At 39.3% G+C, this 21,061-nt stretch overlaps 1 protein-coding gene across 1 annotated transcript in view; it reads left to right on the top strand.

Annotated features, from left to right (window-relative positions):
• The window catches only part of MPPED1 (metallophosphoesterase domain containing 1), a 71,911-nt gene that overhangs the window by 3,505 nt on the left and 47,345 nt on the right, over positions 1–21,061 (top strand). The window contains exons 2-3 of the mRNA XM_070947493.1: positions 687–868; positions 8,748–8,973. Of these exons, the coding sequence (XP_070803594.1) occupies positions 687–868; positions 8,748–8,973 (408 nt within the window). The remainder of the gene's footprint in view (positions 1–686; positions 869–8,747; positions 8,974–21,061) is intronic.

The raw sequence follows: 21,061 nt of genomic DNA, 5'->3' as shown, positions 1-21,061 counted from the left end.
TAAAATATTTAAGGGTAATCTGCAAATGAACTTCTTTAGATGTAAAACCTAACTCAAAAAGTGCCTTTCATTCAGGGGTGGACTGCTGGGGGTTCGCAGGAGTTCAGGAGAACCTCTAGCTAAGATTCTGTGCAGTTCAGAGAACCCCCAAATCCCACTCTTGGCTGGCCCTGCCCATCCCGTCCCACCCCTCCCAGGAGTTCCCACATGGCCCGTTTTGGATGCAGGTAAGTGCAGGGTAGGCGTGGAGGCTCGGGGAGGGTGAAAAACGAGCCTACTAGAGGGCCTCCGGAGCCTGGGGAGGCCATTTTTGCCCTCCCAAAGGCTCAAGGAAAGCCTCTGGAGCCTGGGGAGGGCAAAAATGCCCCCCCCCTCCCGTGGTGCAGGAGGCTGACTAGGCCATGCCCACCATGGCGACGTCCACCCAGCAACCAGGCAGAGAACCCCTTGCTAAAATTTATGAAGCCCACATCTGCTTTCATTAGGAAAAGTTTAAACATAGTTGTAATATAGCTATTTTGTCTAAGAATTGGTGAAAACACTTGGAGTTGAAATATGTGTGGCTAAGCTGAATATTTAACTTGTTTTTCAGATAACCTGAAAACATACTTTATATTGTAGCTATCAACTCAATATGCGAATATAACATAAAGCATCTATATTTGTGTCTCAAACTTTATACGTAGGGTAGATCCTGTTCCACATGATGCTCCCAGACCTCCAGGGTACACCCGTTTTGTTTGCGTGTCTGATACTCACTCCAGAACAGATCCAATTCAAATGCCATATGGAGATGTTTTAATTCACGCTGGTGATTTCACTGAACTGGGACTTCCTAGTGAAGTTAAAAAATTCAATGAATGGTTAGGTAAGTATCATGTTATGAAAGACTGTTCCACTTGTTCAATCCCTTGATACCTTCTTTCAGGTACCTTGTAGATCAGGGGTGTCAAACTCAATTTCATTGAGAGCCGCATCAGGGTTGTGTTTGACCTCAGGGGGGCGGGGGGACATGGCCAGCTCGACGTCACTCATCGCCCACGATGGCTTCCTCCAGCCCTCTGCAGGCTTCCCCGAGCTTCATTTTTACTGGCAGAGGCACTGCGAGCCGGTCCTTTGCTGTTTCCAGGGCGGCCCCACAGGCCAGATCTAAGCACCCCATGGGCCCGATTCGGCCTGCAGGCCTTGAGTTTGACACCCTTGCTGTAGATGATTGATGAGCACTTTTGAGTACAATTTTCAAGTCAGATATATATCTATTTAACCACCGTGTCTTCCTGTTTACAATTAACAAGTTTATTCTCATTTAGAAGATTCCTCAGATGGAGCAAGTGGAATAACAGAGCTCAGATAATCTGGTAGACTCTAGGATTGAGGCTGGAAGAAGCAGTGGTATAAAAAGGAATCTGTAGGCAAACTGTATTTTAAGGGATCATTCCTATAGTATTTAACTCAGGGGTCGGCAACCTTAAACACTCAAAGAGCCACAAAGGTCCTAACTGGGAGCCCCCCATTCAATTCTGGAGCCAACCGGAAGTCCGGTTCCCCCCACCATAGAGTCTCCTCCTAGCGTGGCATCCTTTTTCCTCTACCTTGTCCTAACCGAAAGCCCTATCAATTGCGGAGCTGACCGGCGACAGGGAGCCGGAGCAGAGGGATGAAAGAGCCACATGCGGCTCCAGAGCCACGGGTTGCTGACCCGTAATCTAACTAGAGAAACATTCTTGAAAATGATCAGATGAAGAACTGCTATCTGAGCTTTTGTATAACATCCAACCATTTCTATTTGTCAGATTGATGGGGATGGTGCGGATGATTTTGAAGCAGGCAACTACACCGAACCCCAATTTGAGTGACAGAATTCATCCTCCCCTCCACCCATCAGCTCCCACACAGACTTAGAATAAGCAGTCATCCCACAAATTACAATGGGTGCATTTACAGATACTATTTTCTTAGCAAATTCTTCATTTATCACAGTGAAATTTGGAAAGTTGCAGTCTTAATCACAGGCATTTGGAAAGAAATTCTTGAGATTTTAGTGAGATCGTTCAGGTAAATTGTCTTTGGTACAGAAGTTCCCTTTTAGCACAGGCAATTATCTCTCTAAGATGTGTGTACCTCTTTCTATTCTGTTTATATAGATATATGGGCATAGAAAAATCCATTTCGTGCTTTACATTTTTATTTAATTGCTCGCTTTTATGTGTTAGCAATGCTCAGATACAATAATTTAAAGACGGCTTAAGGAAGAAGGTGTATTCATTTCCAGTGTTAATGTAAATTTCCCAGACTCTAGCCAACTGTTTAAACATAGAACTGTCAATGAGATGCTTAAAATGCAATCTCAGCAATGATATTATCTTTAGTGTATCACTCACTGCAGTATTTTAAAAGACTGAAATGAGGAAAGGAAAGCTTTAAGTGGGCACTTATATGATTGCCACTTCGCTCATAGAATACTAAAATCTGTTCAACAAAATGCTTGGTGAAAAGTGAAACAATTCTGCCGTAAGAAGCTTGCGTTTATGGCTTAGTGAAGTTAATGTGGCATTTATTTTTAAATTCCCCCACTTAATTAAATATCTTTTTCAGCAGGAAGGAATCAATAGATAAGGATTTAGGAATATACAGTATGTGGAAGTTGTGCAGATTATAAGAGACCAGTTTAAAAAAAAACAATAAATATTTTGTCATTGAATCTGTTGCTCAGTGCTCGAGGAATTGATTCTGCTTTTTATACTTGAGATAAGCACGTTCGTTCATCCATGCAGTTGTTTACAGTTAGTCCTTGACTTACAACCGTTTCTTGTACAGCATCTCCACAGTCACGTGATCAAAAATTGGGTCCTTGGCAACCAGCATATATTTATGACGGTTGCAGTATCCTGGGGTCATATGATCTCCATTTGTTACAGCGGTGGGATTCACTTACCTTCCCTACCGGTTCGCAAATGTGAGCAGATGCGCCTCGTCTGCGCATGCACATGGCCTTCTGCACATGCGCAGTAAGCGCACGTTACATCAGGTCAGGTGGGTGGAGCCTCCTGTTGTTGCTGCTACCGGTTCGTGTGATCTGGAGAGAACCGGCTGAATCCCACCACTGATTTATTACTTTCCGAGCCACAAGCAAGATCAATGGAGGAAACAGGATTCACTCAATGACCTTACAATTCATTAACAACTGCGGTGATTCACTTTGTGGCAAAAAAAAAAAAGTAATAAAATTGGGCATGATTCACTAAACAGCCGTCTTGCTTACAACAGAAATGTTGTTCCCAGTTGTGCTCTTAGGTCAAGAACTATCTGTATTGATAATTATTTAGAATACTGCTTCCTCTCACAACTCTCATTTCAATCCACCGACATAAAAGAAGTATTTTTATCCTTGAACTGACTTTGCCTGTAAAAAGAAAAACCATTGTTTGACAAATAATGTTATTCTTTAAATACAACGTTTAGAAAAATTACTTAAGCTTTTAAGTTTTTGATAAAAGTTTCACTGTTCCTCAAAGCAAAACAAGGGGAAGTGATTCATGCCAGCCATTTATTTACATCCTCAAAATGATTTGATATCAGGCTGAGTCAGCCATGGAAAATGAGTGAAGGAAAAAAGCACAGAAGACTGTAGAAATTTATTTATTTTTTATTTATTTATTTATTTTGTCAAGCATATATAAGATTACAGATATAAGTATAAACATGATTATGAATATATGAAATGGATACAAATAAATGGGGACAGTAGGACAGGGATGGTAGGCACGTTGGTGCACTTATGCATGCCCCTTACAGACCTCTTGGGAATGGGACGAGGTCAACAGTAGACAGTCTAAGGTTAAAGTTGTGGGGGCTTGGGGGAGAAACCAAAGAGTCAGGTAGTGCAATCCAGGCATTGACCATTCGAAGTCGAAGTCGAATTTTCTGCAATTGAGTTTGGAGCGGTTTACCTTAAGCTTGTATCTATTGTGTGCTCGTGTATTGTTGTGGTTGAAGTTGAAGTAGTCATTGATAGGTAGGACGTTTTACCCCATAAATTTCATCCCTGCATTTCCATCCTCAGGCTAATTTGTTGACATCTATTGGATGTGATGAAAATTCAGCCATAGCCCATTGGCTGCTTTTTATTTTTTTATTTTTTTTTAACATATATTAGATGTTGGTCCGATTCGACTATTAGATAGCGACCTCCTCATCTGAAATATTTGTTTATATATTTTTCTTGCTAAATAAGGATGAGAAAGTTTATAATTACTTACAGATCCATTATGTAAGGGGAGGAAAATTTATCAGGGTTTTTTCTTTTCCCAGCATCCAGGAAGGATGGTTTTTTTTAATGTTGGATATTTAATGTTTGATGTTTGGGTCATTTTTTTTTCTTTTTTTCCTTTTATGTACACATTTTTTCTTCTTTTTTGTTGTTGTTACTGTTGAATGGATGTTTTTTCTGTTTTATTTTTCTGTTTGTATTTTATTCCTATTGATAAAACATAATATATTTATTATAAATATATTTATTTTAAAAAAGGAAAAAAAATGTGGTCACAGCTTCTATCAAAAGTATTTTAAAATACTAACTTGGATTTTAAGCATTTTACATACAGTAAAATGGATTCTTATATTTTCCCATCAGTATACTAGACAGAGTCACACTAGCCACGCTTAGAATAAGTCCCCTGAAAAATGACTCAGTCATGCTCATATTAAATGCTACCAGGCTTTTAACTGCTTGCAGAGCTGTACTGGTCTACCCATTTGTTTTTGGAGCATACCGGTCTACCTATTTGTTTTTGGAGCGCACTGGTCTACCACCACACTGCCTTTTACTGTTGATCAGCTGTAGGGCAGCCCTTTGAAGCGCTGTGGCAAGAATTTAAACAGTTTTTTGCCGCTCTGCCACCACCGAGAACATCGGAAACCGCTTTCAGGCAGCTTGGCCTCAATTGCCAATCTACCACCACCGAGCGGTTTACAAGGAACAGATTGGTTCTAGCCGATCAGTTGAGAGGCTTCTTGGCTTCTCAATTTAAAGCTAAGGTGTCTTGTTTTTTTTTTTTCTTCTTCTTTGTCAAGTGAGCCCTGATTTTTTCCTTCTGGCCGATCAGCTGGGACTTGGAAGGCAGCGAATAGATTGGGGGTGGGGCCAGGCAGAGGTGGTATTTACCGGTTCTCCAAACTACTCAAAATTTCCACTACCGGTTCGTAAGAACCGGGGAGAACCGGTAGCAACCCATCACTGGTGCATATGATAAAGAAAAAATAAAATATATTCATCAAGAATCATAAGATACAACACTTAGTGATAGTCATAGATACTAATAAGCAATCAAATCCTACTAGGAAACAATAAAAACAATATAAGTTGTAAAGATACAAGCAACATGGATATAACCATAAGTGGGAAGAGATACGTACTAGTAAGGATGAGAAGAAGAATAGTAATACAATCTTAGTAGTTAATTTGACAGTGTTGTGGGAATTAGTTGTTCAGCAGAATGATGGCATTCAGGAAAAAACTGTCCTTGTGTCTTATTGTTCTGGTGTGCAGTGCCCTGTAGCATCGTTTTGAGGGTAGAAGTTGAAACAATTTATGTCCAGCATGTGAGGGGTCTGTAGATATTTTCACAGCCCACTTTTTGACTCGTGCAGTATACAGGTCCTCAATGGAAGGCAGGTCGGTAGCAATTGTTTTTTCTGCAGTTCTAACTATCCGTTGAAGTCTGTGTCTGTCTTGTTGGGTTGCAGAGCCAAACCAGACAGTTACAGAGGTGCAGATGACAGACTCAATAATCCCTCTGTAGAATTATAATTATAATTAAGAATGAAGTAGTGATACTTCATTAGTATTCATCTTTTCTATTCAGCCAGATTGAGAAAGGTGCTAAGTGACAAACAGATGCAAAGAAAGAAAGAACAAAACATAATGTAAAAACAATGATAAAAATCATGATAAAAAATTAACTGCACAAAGACTATTAACATTTGCTTGTTTGAAAAATTGTGGCTAAATATTTTGGTAAGGGGAATTAATCCCATGATTCTCCATGTTAAAAGGAAACTTTCCAAGTCACTAATGACTGGGGGAAAGATTAGTCCAATGTTTCTCAACCTTGGAAGCTTGAAGATGGGTGGACTTCAACTCCCAGATTCTGGGAGTTGAAGTCCACCCATCTTCAAGCTACAAAGGTTGAGAAACACTAGACTAGGAGAACAATTTTGCAAACTCATCAGAACCAGAGTTGTTAATTGATAAACCTGACATATCTGTGACCACCATATTGATTGCAGCTGCCACCATAATAAATGTACAGCAACTGTTGTTTAGAGGAATTTATTTAAATAACCTACATAAACACAGTCACTGAAGCAATAACACCAGCTAGCTTGAAGTTGTTATGTTTGATGGATGGGTATCTTAGATGGCTGAAGAATATTTAGAAATAACAATGGGGATAAAGTTATGAACATAAACTTAGCACGTTTCTTTACATATGTCAGAGATTTAAGAATAGCAGCTCAAAACCTGCATCCTAGATATATGTGAAAAACTGTGGGATGTTGGAAGTTTAAAAAGTACACAACTAATTTCAGTGTATCTGAAAAGGAACGTGATGATTTGCAGCCAAGAACACATTTGCTGCAAAGCATCTTTAATTCATTTCAGTATTTAAATTTATGATATAATTATCCGGTGTGCCCTGGATATTTATGCAGTAATTGTGAGATGAGGCTATTTTGAAAGTCTGTACAATACAGTCACTGGAGGAGTACATGTTTTATTGTTTCTAAAATCACGAAGGCATTGTCTCTAAGATGAGGGAAGGGCATGAGAGTGCTAAGGTCTGCTGATGGTTAGGTTACTTTGAAACTAGTTAAATTCAAATAGGGTACCTATGAGAGTACCTGTTTGATTCTCTGGCAATAAAGATTGGGAATCTAGCTAGATCCAGTTGGCACTCTGTGTTTGATACGCTGAGTGCTTTGATCTGATCATATCCCATGCCAAGTAGGAGACTTGGAGAGAAGTCCAAGGATAAGGTTTTAGTTGCCGGGGCCTTCTTGTATGTAGACTGAAAATCTTTCATCATAGTTGGGAGATGGTAAGGGGAAAAAGAGATAGTTTGAGCTAGTGGTTGAGTATAATACCAATACCAATAGCATTTAGACTTATATACCGCTTCACAGGACTTTACAGCCCTCTCTAAGTGGTTTACAGAGTCAGCATATTGCCCCCAACAATTTGGGTCCTCATGTTACCCACCTTGGAAGGGTGGAAGGTTGAGTCAACCTTGAGCCTGGTGAGATTCGAACTGCCAAATTGCAGGTAGCTGGCAGTCAGCAGAAGTAGCCTGCAGTACTGCATTCTAACCACTGTGCCACTGCGGCTCATCCACACTCTAGCTTCCATGTTCATGAGGCCTGTCTCCGGTGCTCAGGGTGTCATTAGCAATATATTTTGAGGATTGAAGGGCCGATCTTAGAAATTTGGATTGGACAAGTTCTAATTGCGCAAAATTGGGGAAGAGGCCCAGTTGAACACCACAAAGAAGTTGTACGATTGGCTTGTCTTCAAATAATTTGAAAATGCTGCATGTTTGTAACACTCACATCCTGTCTTGAGGAATTTAAAGATGCCAGATGAGTTCTCCTCTTTGAATTTTCAGCAATGTTGTCCCCATGGGGTTTCCTGCTGGTAGCAGACTGAAGAACTAATCCCATAGATTTGAAACGGGAGCCCTGCTCACTCATGGGGCCATTTATGCTACAGGAGTGGCTCTTGGGCCTTTTAGCAATGCCATGATTTTAGTTTTCTGATTATTGAGTTCTAGCAGGTCTTCATTGCAGTAAACCCTTAGTTCTCCCAGTGCTTTTTTAAGGCCAGTAGATACCCTTGAAAGTGTTACGCCAACCTCTGCGTTGAGTAGAATAGAGATGTGACTTCCAACAAGAGTTGGAAAGTGGACGTTTGTGTCGAGGAGATGGCCCACCATGTTGATACAGAATTTGAATAAGAGTGGTGCCAATATGCAGGTGAAGTAGGTTGATCATGTATTTAAAAATATACCCCAATAACTTTAGCTTGGCTCCAATGGTGGGTTGTCCCCAGTTCGGACCGGTACGCAAGAACCGGTTGTAAAACCGGCAGGAGGCCCCGCCCACTGCCCTGGATATCATCACCGATCTGCGCATGCGCAGAAGCGCTTCAGAAGCGCGATCCCATTGCGAACAGATAGCAAAGGTAAGTAGAACCCACCCCTGCTTGGCTCATTGTATGAGAGGTCAAATTAAATTCATTCATGCCTCATTCATGCCTCACCATGAGGCATGAATGAGGAAGACCCAGTTTTTTTCTGACTCAGCCCTAAAGTTATTTAAGGCCACTCATGCTCAAGGATAAACTGAAGGGGAATTCCAACATAATTCACTGTGAGTTCTTGAGAGAAAAAGCAAGGTATAAATGCAAAACAGTTGCCTAACTTCACCAGTGCAATCCTAATTCTAAGAATGGTGTGTTTCATCTTTAGTCTTTCTTTGGAGTGTCCAGATACATCTTTAGCACAATTCAGAATAAATGAATTGAAGTCAGAGTTCTTAGAATTTCCTGGCTGGATAAAATGCCTATTCTGGAAGTTCTTATTCTATCACACAGCGCATTGGAAAGCTTGGCATGGTTTTATGTCATTAAAAAAAAACAACAACACAAACAAATGCAACACTGAACAAATGTCTATTTTTCTTCTTTTTAGGTAGCCTACCATATGAATACAAGATTGTGATAGCAGGTAATCATGAGCTGACATTCGATCAAGAGTTCATGGCAGACTTAATCAAGCAGGACTTTTATTATTTTCCCTCTGTATCAAAATTGAAGCCAGAAAGTTATGAAAATGTGCAGTCTCTCTTAACGAACTGCATATACCTGCAGGATTCAGAAGTAACAGTCAGAGGCTTCAGGATATATGGTTCTCCATGGTAAGCATTTAAAAGCTTGATAATGTTGATGAATGAAGAAATGTCCTGTTTGTATTTTAATTGGTTATACAACAGCAATGGCATTCGCCACACTGTAGAATGTAATATATTGATTGGTAAAGTAATGGATTCAAACACTTTTAATTAACTGAAATGATGCCTCTGGTGAATCAAGCAAAGACACACATAGAGATAGTTAATTGCAGATGGCAAGTCCATTTTTCAAAAGTTGTTTTTCCTTCTTTCACATACACAAATGTGTCCCTTTTGAAGTGATGATGCCGTGTTATGTAATTTGTATTTCATCTCAAAGTATGCTTCGAACTTCAGAGAAATTGTTTTCTCTCCAGACAAAAAGGCTAATCAATTAAAATTAGTTAAAATCCATTAACTAATAAATTAAAAGGAGTGTTTAATTGATGGCCATTTCATTAGTTCATTGAAGAAAAGAGAAATTAACTAAAGTTCACAGGTAGAATGTAATTAAAAGTCCCAAATTTAAACCATAGCCAATTCCAGGTAGAAACTCTAGAGTTGTTAATTTAGACCAAAGTTAACATATAATCTGTTAACAGTACTGAAAGTGCTGCGATGAGTAATGAGAGATGCCAATGATTCAATACTACATATAATACTTCCTTGAATCAGATTGTGCTTCTCACTTTTAAAAATGTTTGATTCCAAGAGCTTACGTGGAATTCAGTCCATATGAAGTCAATGGCACATTAAGCCATATTATGGTAAACAAAAAGAGATGTATTGTGGCATAAGCATGGGATGTTATTAATCATGCCCCTAGGCAAAAGTAGTCGAGATATTTGCTATGTGTGTATTTCATCTTCCAATATTATAATGTCTTCTTGAATTCAATGGAAGGGAGACGGGTTAAACTTTCTGCCTGCAATCATTCCTTGATGAAGATCCATTTCTAGAATGGTTATTAGCTATGGAAGCAAAGACAGGATAAAGCTACTATATCCTTTTATCGCTATAACTGGGTGAAGGAATTTATGTCAGAGATTTACATCCTCTCCCACTATCCTTAAGAGCTGTTCTAAATGAATTCTTTGTAGGTGTCATTAGTGATAGTGAAAAAGATGCTGATATTATTTACACATTTTGGCTAATAATTTTGGCTGTTGATAGATTCTAAGGTTGTGCACAGCCTTTGATAGAGGGGCTTTGCAAAGCACATTCTTTGAAACAAAATAGGTCAGTTCCAGCCACATCCTTTGCAAATCCTGCGTGGCCACATCAAATGTTCTCCTTAGCGCTCTGCGTATCCGTCCATGAGCTGCTGATTTGTTTCAGAGAGACCCAGTGAAAGAGTTGTCTGAATCTGCACATGCTGATAACCAGGGCTACAGTCTAAACTTAAATTACTTAACATTGTAAGCTGCTCAGAGTTATTGTTGCGTAAGATGGGCAGCTAATAAATTTTACAAATATCTAAATAAAAATAAATAAAATAAATAAAAAATAGTTGTACAACTCTTGAAAAAGGATATGGCTGCTTTAATAATCTGAAAAGAGCTGTTTCTTCATGCAAATACACTCTGAAAAGCCTCTTTCAAATGCTGAGAATGGTCCAAAAGGACACCTGTCCAAAATGTCCATAAATTAAGAAGGAAAAGGAGTGTAGAGTTGAATCACAAACTCATGAAATGCAGCAAACCAGATTTGTGATTTGTAGAGGATTGGTTAAAATTTACCATCAGTTATCCTGATGCTATCTTCTGGATCTTTATAAGAAGCTATTAAGCTGCAGTGGCGCAGTGGTTAGAGTGCAATACTGCAGGCTATTTCTGCTGACTGCCGGCTGCCTGCAATTTGGCAGTTCAAATCTCACCAGGCTCAAGGTAGACTCAGCCTTCCATCCTTCCGAGGTGGGTAAAATGAGGACCCAGATTGTTGGGGGCAATAGGCTGACTCTGTAAACCGCTTAGAGAGGGAATACTGTGAAGCGGTATATAAGTCTAAGTGCTGTTGCTATTGGTATCTGTTGCATGACAGAAATTTGTCAGATATTTCTTTTCTGCGCTGAGTACCCTGAAATTATCTAGCTTGCTTCTTTTAAAAAAATTCTGTAGTCGTTTTTTCTAGACTGAGAGGAATAACATTTCTTTTCTTAAAATTAGCATCTGCTAATGAAGAAATCTCTCCATTAATCCCTTTTGTTCAGAAGGGAAATTTTGTACTAAGCCCAACTTCCCAATTAAAAATAATATTTAATACCTGTAAAGCAGCAGGTTCTACTTTAGAAAGATCTGTGGTGTAATAAAACAGTTTGTAAGATGTATGTTGCTCTTTAAAAAAAAAATCATGAAACAAATGGAAAAATTCAGGCAATTTATAGCCCACACAGTGCCCAAAAGTACAGATTGTTCTACGGAATGAAGAATTTTGATCCTTTTTCAATGACCAACTTCCATTTAAAAACAATCCAATTTACAGTATTATATGGCTGATAAAGTTGATACAGAAGCCTTTGTGAAGTAGCTGGTAAAAATCTCAGGAGCTGAAACTGTGATTAAATAAAATTTCTTGTGATCATGAGATGGGGCTTAAATGCACTACTCATCGTTCTTTCTCCTGACAAAATTATTCAGCTTTGTTATAATGAAAATCTCAGGCGAACACAGCTTTTTCCCCCTTTGCAGCCAGCCTTGATTCTTTTAGTGCAATATCTATACAGTGCTAAGTCCAGGTAACTAAAGTTTATATCAGAAATTGTATGCAGTGGTAGGATGCAACTGGTTTAACAACCGGTTCGCTGAGCGCATGCTTTGCGCGCACATGTGCCCAATGCGCTTATGTGCAGTGTTCAAAATACAGCAATTTGAAGATCAACTGCTTACCTTCTAAGGCAGTCCTGGTAAGTAGAACAGCGGAGGCACAGAAATCAGCTGTGCCGTGCGAATTAGCTGAGCCAGAAAGAAGGAAATATAGGACAGGTTTGGGCAGGGGTGAGTGGGTGGGCAGGACCAGCTGATTGTCGGAACTACGGTGTTTCCCCGAAAATAAGACCTGTCTTATATTTTTTTGAACCCTGAAATAAGTGCTTGGCCTTATTGCCATGCGCTCAAAAGCCCGATTGGGCTTATTATCAAGGGATGTCTTATTTTAGGGGAATAAGGTTGTTTGAAGAAACAACCGAACCGGCTGAATCCCATCTCTGATTGTGTGCAAAAATTTTAAGGAATGCCTTAATTCCATGGACCTTCCATGGATCAAATCACCACATCAAAGCAGATTTGTGGATCAAAATGGAGACCTGGTTTGAAACAGTCCATTGAATGCGGGGTTTCAACCTATTTTCCACAAAGCCCCATAAAGCTTTCCCTAGAACTTTTTCTGCTGCTTCCATTCTTGTTACAGACAATACTACATGAAACACTTCAGCTTCACTTCCACTTATGGAGAAGGTGGTGTGAGGGCTGTCTTTTGCCAGTGTGAATATGTGTGTTATGAGGAATAAATAAACAGAATGTAAATTTAAGACATTCTACTGTAGCTTTTTAGATAAATTGGAAGCCACAAAAGACTAGGAAGCAGAAAGAAATCACAGTCACCCCAGAATGTCCGAAAGTCCTAATGGTGACCACAATGACAACAATCAGAGGTCTTCCGTATTACATATGACACACATTTAAAAATGAGCTTCAGTAGCCACCATTTTGACCTTTTAAAAAATCACATCCTGTGGACATCTGTGGTCAGACCTCATGGATACATCTCGATATGTGTTCTCTAAGTGAGAGTAAACCTTGAAATGCAATAGAAATTTTCAACGTTGAAATTTGGCATTCCCTATCCTACTGTTGGCGCCCCACCTGCTCATAGTCCTGTATAGCATAAATTTAAAACCTTGTAGGCTTTAAATGTCGCTGGATTGTTTTGTATTTTCTCTGTATATACCTGCTGGGTGGCAATTCCACATTCCAAGCTAGTTGTGTATCTGTCTCTGTGCACTGATTTTCAGTGCGAAGGTAAGATTGGCTTCTCAATTCTGAGGAGAATGTATACCATCCTCAGATATAATTTTACCTACTTAATGCTTGGTATTAATTTTGTAGAGCAGATTTAAATAATTATTTGTGAGTATTCCGGTATCTTTCTTGCCGTCTCCATAGTTTGTAATAATGGGTCGCGGAAATACAAATGCAGAATGAAGTAGAGAAAAAGCACTATCAAAAATAGAACTTGAAGTTACTTTAAATAATATAGTCTGCATTACTAGAAGAATAGAAAATGTTACACAACTTCAGTTTCTTCAAATAGAGTGATGATGGCAGATACGATGAGGAAGGACTTTTTTCTCAAGTGACATCTGACTTGCTATCAATCAAGTGGTTCCTCTTTAACTGACAAGTTCTGCTCAGACTTTGGATTTACACCTGTGTAAGGTTGTGGCCATTGTGTGTGTGTAAGCAATCTTGGATGATATATCAGAAGTTCAAGGAAGAGTGGTTGGCAAATTTGACTAAAGACCAGGCTTTCGTTTGGGATGTTAAAAGGAGCTTATTGCCATAGAGCTGAGGTGGCGCGGTGGTTAGAGTGTAGCACTGTAGGCTACTTCAGCTGACTGCTAGCTGCAGTTCAGCAGTTCAAATCTCACCGGCTCAAGGTTGACTCAGCCTTCCATCCTTCCGAGGTCAGTAAAATGAGAACCCAGATTGTTGGGGGCAATATGCTAACTCTGTAAACTGTAAAGGGCTGTAAAAGCACTATGAAGCGGTATATAAGTCTAAGTGCTATTGCTATTGCTATTGCTATCTTTCAGAATTTGATACCACTTGTGGAGGCTAAATTATGTTAATAGAATAGAATAGAATTCTTTATTGGCCAAGTGTGATTGGACACACAAGGAATTTGTCTTGGTGCATACGCTCTCGGGGTACATAAAAGAAAAGATACATTCGTCAATAATCATAAGGTACAACACTTAATGATAGTCATAGGGAAACAGTCAATATAAATCTTAAGGATACCAGCAACAAGGTTACAGTCATACAGTCATAAGTGGGAGGAGATTGGTGATAGGAACGATGAGATTAATAGTAATGCAGATTTAGTAACTAGTTTGACAGTGTTGAAGGAATTATTTATTTAGCAGAGTGATGGCGTTCGGGAAAAAATCGTCCTTGTGTCTATTTGTTCTGGTGTGCAGTGCTCTATAGCATCATTTTGAGGGTAGGAGTTGAAACAATTTATGTCCAGGATGCGAGGGGTCTGTAAATATTTTCACAGCCCTCTTTTTGACTCGTGCAGTATACAGGTCCTCAATGGAAGGCAGGTTGGTAGTAATTGTTTTTTCTGCAGTTCTAATTATCCTCTGAAGTCTGTGTATGTCTTGTTGGGTTGCAGAACCAAATCAGACAGTTAAGAATATAATATTTTAATTATTCCCTGGAGAATGTATAGGTGACTTCACTGAAGATTTCCAAATAAATAATTGCAGTTATTCATGTACCTGAACAAAAGAAATTCTAGCTGTTCAAGAATTCTAGATGCTCTAGAGTCTAGCTCATCTCAGAGCCATTGATTATAATCGTTAAGACCTTCTGGAGAAGTCTCAAGTCTGGAGACCTTCAAGACTGCAGAAGAGCTAATCTTTTTTCCATTTTCAGAGGAGTGGACTTATACAAATACAATATGGTCAACTTGAGATCAGTATTGGAAGAAATTCTAGAAAAGATGACCAAGTGGTGGGTTTCCAAATGCCTAAAAAGGAACAAGATGATTGTTAGAAGTCAACCAAGTGTTAGTTAAAACAAGTGTTCTGACCTAGGCTTCCTTAGAAAGCATGAAACAAAGCTTAATCCCAGTAAAACCTTTTTTATTAACACGACTGTGAATTCCATTCATGCACAGTCAACAAGGCTTTGGCAAACAGTCTTTCAGAGAAATGCTTATCAACCCCCACCTTATGTCACTTGGAACGCTGCCAGAGAACCAATTTTGCAAATGCAGAGCAAGGCCAAACTTGGCACTGAGTCTATTAAAGTCACGAACAGAATCTTGAAACGAGATGAACTAATTGCTTCCTGCAAATGCCCACATCCTGTTCGCTCCTCTTTTATGTCCTATAGGAGGGGCCAATCATCTCCAAGATGTGGCCTTACTCCGGAGTCTACCCTGCTTTCTTAATTGTTCATGTCTTCTGGCAGCTCTGCGCACGCGCATACTGGGAACGGGCTTCAGCTGTTCTTTTGCCTTGCTGCTGTCTAACTCTCTCTCTGCCTCTGACGCAGAGCCCTTGTCCAAGCTTTCCCCAGCCCCCAAGGACTGGCCCAAGTTCCTCCCCAACCTCCTCACTGTCCGATTCTGCTGCCAGCTCTGCTGGCCGCCAGCGGGCCACAACAATCAGATCATGCTGCACAAACTGCATTGTTTTTTTGATTTTTTACAAAGTGACTAGATTAGAAGGCCAAGGGAAATGCTACAACTGTAGTGTACTTATATTCCAGTAAGGCATTTGAAAAGCTGACCTTAGCTGTCTTCTTGATAAAATGGAAAAATATAGGATAGTCTACTACCAGATGGGTTTCCATCTGCTTGAACATTGCATGGTCCTTAGTAGTTTTCTGTCAACCTGGAGAGAGGCATGTAGTAGGTTCTGATTCAAGTTGTGACTAGTTTTTTTTTTCAAATTTTAATAAATGGCTTGCCTGAGAGAATAGATAAGATACTCATTAAGATTGCAAAATGGCACAAAATGAGATATGTTTGGATCTCAGAAGACTTAAGATTCAAAGGATTTATGATAGATTGGAACTCCGGTTCCTGTCCAACAAAATACAGTTCAGTGGTGAGAAACTTAAGATTCTGCATTTAGCTAGAGAAAACCAGATGGAAAGCTACAATAGAGATAACTTCTGGTCAGCAGTAGTACTTGTGATAAAGAACTGGGAGTCCTACGATGGATCACAAATTAAGCATGAGACAGCAGTGTGATGCAGCTGCCAAAACTGTCAGTACAAATTTGTCTTGCACCAACAGAAGTACGATGTCAAGGTCATGAGAAGTGATAATTCCGTTCTGGGCCACATTGGTCTGATCACACTAGGACTGGTATGTCCATCACCATATTCAAAAAGGATTCTGAGGAACTGAAAATAGTGTGGAGAAGACCAAAGAAAGTGGAGATGGGCTTGAAGAACAGTTAAAGCCGATGTTCTGTCCCCATCCCCACATACACACAAACAGCCAGCCGGGGGTTAAAGAAGTACTCGGCACACACAAGGTTCGTTATCAGGAACTTGGCAGCAATACGATAACCGTCTGCCAAGTGCTTTACTACAAGAAGAGGGAGTGTTCCTCCACGAGATAATACCAACGAATACACACAGTTTTCAAAACAGTCCAGCTCAAACATTAAATCTTCAGCAGATTAGGCGTTGTACAAAGTGACTAGCCAGAAGTTAGCTTTGTCCGTCACAGAGTCTAAATGGCCACCACACTCTCTTATATAGCCTGTGGGGTGTGGTCCAGTGACTCAGCTTAATCCCTGGCACGCCTCCTCATCTGCTGCAAACGTTTATCTCGCCTTCGTTGGCGTGGATCCAGGAACGACTTATCACCCTCATCGCTGTCATCGGAGACACCTGGCTCCTGGTCAATCTCCTCTCCCTCGGCAGACACCTGAGGCATTACCAGAGAGGAGGGGCCTGGAGAGGGAAGCCAGGCCGGCTTCTCTCCTTCATGTTCGGAGCCTTCTTCCTTCGATAAGATGGGCTCGGGGATCGGAGCCACAACAGCCTTAAGGACTTTAGCATAAAGAAGAGGGTTGAAAAGAGACCATGGTAGCAATCTTCCAATTAGTGAAGTGCTATCCCTGTATTTTACATGTCATATATATCCCACCTGGAAAGTTTAGTTCTAGCGCACAGGTCTTGATAGGGTAGAGATCAGTGGTGAAATCCTCCACCGGTCGCCACTGGTTCACCACCCACGCAATAGCGGTGCGTGCCAGATGCACGCTGCATGCGCGCATGCACAATTTGTGCCAGATGCAAGCTGCGCACACATGTGCACTGCACATCAAACATGCACTTTGTGCATGCACATGCACAGTGCACAGCAAACGTGCTGCATGCACACGCATGCACTGCGCACCAACCGCACGTTTCACATGGAAAAAGGAGCCATTTGAAGGTAAGTAGAACAGCGGGCAGGGGGGGACGACAGCAGCGCCGCGCTATTTAGATTTGCCAAAAAGCAGGATTTCCTGCTTTCTAGCGAATATAAATTGCGTGACACAGCTGATTGTTGGAAATACTAATTGGGACCAACCGGTAGCTTTTTTTTACTACCGGTTCACCCGAACCGGTAGTTTTTATCACTACCGATTCATGCGAACCGGTAGCATTTCACCCCTGGTAGAGATACTGAAAAAGTGAGGATCAGAGCATAAAAACAGCCCCTGTGACCTCTTATAGACTCAAGCCATAGATATAAGAAATCGTGCAGTTTCGTTCTTCTGCTGTGCTATATGGAGAGCTTTCACAAGCTCTCCATACAAGGAAGAGGAACTAGGTATGTCTAGCCTAGCAAAGAGAAGGATTAGGGGTGACACGATAGCTGTCTTTTAGTATTTGAGGGGCTGTGATAGAGAAAAGAGGTTTGACTTATTCTCCAAAGCACCTGAGAGCAGGACAAGAAGCAATGCGTTGAAGGTTTCAAGCCAAACAAGAAAAGTTCAGCTGCCATGACTCAACTTCCAGACATTCCATCAAATACCTGCCTCATTCTGCAGCTTAAAAAGCAAAGGGGGAAAAAAAAAATCTAGAAATGGTCATATACGCTTTACTAAAACATACGTTTTTAAGTAATGGTTTCTAAGCAATATGCATTTTCTACATGCATCTTTCCCGAATAAATAAATAATTCTATGCAGAGTTCTCCAACGTAATCATTTTTGAGCTGAATACCTCAGGGAAAAAAAATCCGGAGAAAAAATGGAGAATTTGGGAATAACTGGGATTTAATTTGCATAGAAATCCAGAAAATGTGAATTAGGCCAGTTTGCTTTAAAATGCTGCAAATCAAGTCTTACTTGCTGGTCCGCTGTGCTTCTTCGTTTCCCTTTTCTCCCTAACGTTTCTTTCATTATCCATTAAGATTACCTCCACCAAAAAAATAAATATAACCTCCAGATTGATAGGTTCATTTCGGAATAAGGCCTTGATTTCATTTTTTTTGCCATTAATTAATTGTCTCTTGTTTATTTTCTCAACATTGCACAGATTTTGATTATTACTGAAACGTGTATCAATTAAAGTCAAATATTTATTTCATCACATGTGACATGTTAAATATTTGTGGTCGTTCCCACAGTAGGGAGTTCCGAAGAACAAATCTTTCTTGAAACGCATTTTGATTATTAATGCTAAATATCGATCTGAATACTACATTGACGGACTTTGAAATTACTAGGAAGAAATTAAATTTGTTTCATTTTAACCATGTCAGTAGACGAGATCACATTCTGCAAAAAACCCCAGAAAAATTCACATTCTGTAATGTAATATTTCCTTCATCCTTTCTGCAGATTGGAAGGTTTTGTGGCATTTGAGAAATCTATTTGGTCAACAAGAATGAATGGCTGCAGCAGGAGTGTTTTCAAATTCAATCAACTGCAGATCTAGCATCAATGCCTTTTTTAAAAATGATCTATCCTCCTAATAGAGGATAGAGCCAGTTGGTCTATTGATTAAAGCACCAGGTTAAAAAGCAGAAGACCATGAGTTCTAGTCCTGCCTTAGGCATGGAAGCCAGCTAGATGACTTTGAGCCAGATGCTCTCTCTCAACCTAACTCATCTCATTCACAGATGAGTCCCAATAGTTGTAAAGAGTCTGACAGAAGTCTGCTACAGTTCTTCTGATAAGGCTGATAAACACCCACCTTTATCTCCCTTGACACACTGCCAAGACCTAATTGGTGGGAAGCAGGTTGTGGTCTATTTTGTCAAATTCCTTTTGAAATCTAAATATACTACGTCCACAGCATTTCGTTGATCCACTAATTTAGTCACAGAATGAAATAAGATTTGTTTTTGACACAGATCATGCCAAACCCATGTTGGCTTCTGGTTATAGCTTGGTTTGCTTCTAGGTACTTGCAGATTTGTTGCTTGATTATTTTTTCCAAGATCTTTCAAGGTATTGATGTCAGGCTAATTGGTCTGTAGTTTCCTGGATCTGGGTCCCCCCCCTTTTTTTTTGAAGATGGGGACCATATCAGCTCTTTTTCAATCCTCAGATATTCCCTAGCACTCTATGTGAATGTAGTTCCATTGAGGATTATATGATAAGTGTGATGGTCAGCCAACTGTGAATCCATGTGGTGATGGTGATAGATAGATAGATAGATAGATAGATAGATAGATAGATAGATAGATAGATAGATAGATAGATAGATAGATGATAGATGGATGGTAGCATGGATATTCCTAGTTTAGTGGCACAAACATTTAAACTGTATTTAATTTTAAAATTAAAGATGAGTTTTGAATTCACTACAATAAATAAGAGCACCCATCTAAATCACTTGTGGCAGTATACAAAGTTACTTTCACATTTAGCATTATGTAGTTTCAGTTTTAAGTTATAAAAGAAAATGAGTTTCGTTTTCAAAGTGAACTAATACATTGTTTTGCGGAATGAGAGGCATTCAGAATAAGATCTGTAATTTCACTATCAGAAATTGCTTCATTTCCAAGCACTTAATAAAGCACAACAATGAAAAAAAACTATCGCCGGAAGGACTTTTTCACTTTTATTTTCCCCCCGTTTCCTTAAAAGTTTAATTTTATGAGAAGTTATACTTTTGTGTTTATGCTATAAAGAACTTCTGCTATCAATTGCTCTTAATTTAATAAGATGATTCTTATTAGTGTTCTTGAGGTACAGTCCTATCGTTATGTATGCATGGATAAATCCCATTTACTTACCATAAGCTTTGCCATAGGGTACAATCCAATCCATAGATACGGATATTTAAGTTCCATTTATTTCAGTAGAAAATATAACCACAGAATAATGGCACTCTAACAGTGTAATCCCAAGCCATAAAAACTAATGGGTTGAATCCAGATATATAATGTAACCTGTGTATTTAGATTTAAATTCCAGTATACAGGTAGACCTCGGCTTACGACCATTCATTTATGAGTGCTCAAACTTGCAACAGCACTGAAAAAAGTGGCTTATGATCAGGGTGGATTTGATTTAAATCAAGTTGATTTAAATCACAATTTAAATCATGATTTAAATCACTAGTAAAAAGGCTTGATTTAAATCAACTCGATTTAAATCATAATTTTTAAAGAGCAACTGTCATCTCTGCTACTCCTTTGACCCATTGTTGACTCACCGATAGTCCCAGTGTTGCAGAATATACAGCCTCATGCTACATAACTAAGCTCCATTTTATGCTGAATAAACTAAATTATTTGTATCTTAAATAGAAAACTATCTTACGATAGATTTTTACCCCAAAAGTTTTTTATTAAAATAAATTCAATAAAAATCAAAAAAATCCGATTTAAATCAAAAAAATCCGATTTAAATCAAAAAAATCTGATTTTTTTTATTTTTTTAAAAAAATCATTGATTTTTATCCACTCTGCTTATGATAATTTTCCACACAGTTACATGACCAAAATTCGGCTACTTGGGTTATCTTCACACAATATTGGGAAAAGGAAGATTTACCGCGAGATGAAGAAATAATCAAGAAGAGACTAGATTGTGCAGAAATGGATAGATTGACATTGAAAATTAAACAGAAAGAGGATGTAAAATATTATCAAACGTGGGATTTATTTTACCAATGGTTGGAAAAAAGGGGTAGAGATTAAGAATGTAATTTGTATCGTTAAGCAAATTAAATGCCCAGACAACACGATGTTTATTAAGCACTAAGAAATGTATTTAATAGAAAATCAATTAAATAAATTAAAAAATATTTGGCCACTTGGCAACTGGCATCTGTTTATCACAGTTGCAACCATGGTTATACTGACAAGCAGAGTCAATGGGGAAGCCAGATTCACTTAACAACCGGGTTACTAATTTAACAAC

Source organism: Pituophis catenifer, unplaced genomic scaffold (genome assembly GCF_029215685.1).
Source record: "Pituophis catenifer annectens isolate HBS135680 unplaced genomic scaffold, rPitCat1.0.hap2 SCAF_7, whole genome shotgun sequence".
Taxonomy (NCBI): Eukaryota; Metazoa; Chordata; class Lepidosauria; order Squamata; family Colubridae; genus Pituophis; species Pituophis catenifer.
This window is presented reverse-complemented; position numbering and strand designations above follow the sequence as displayed.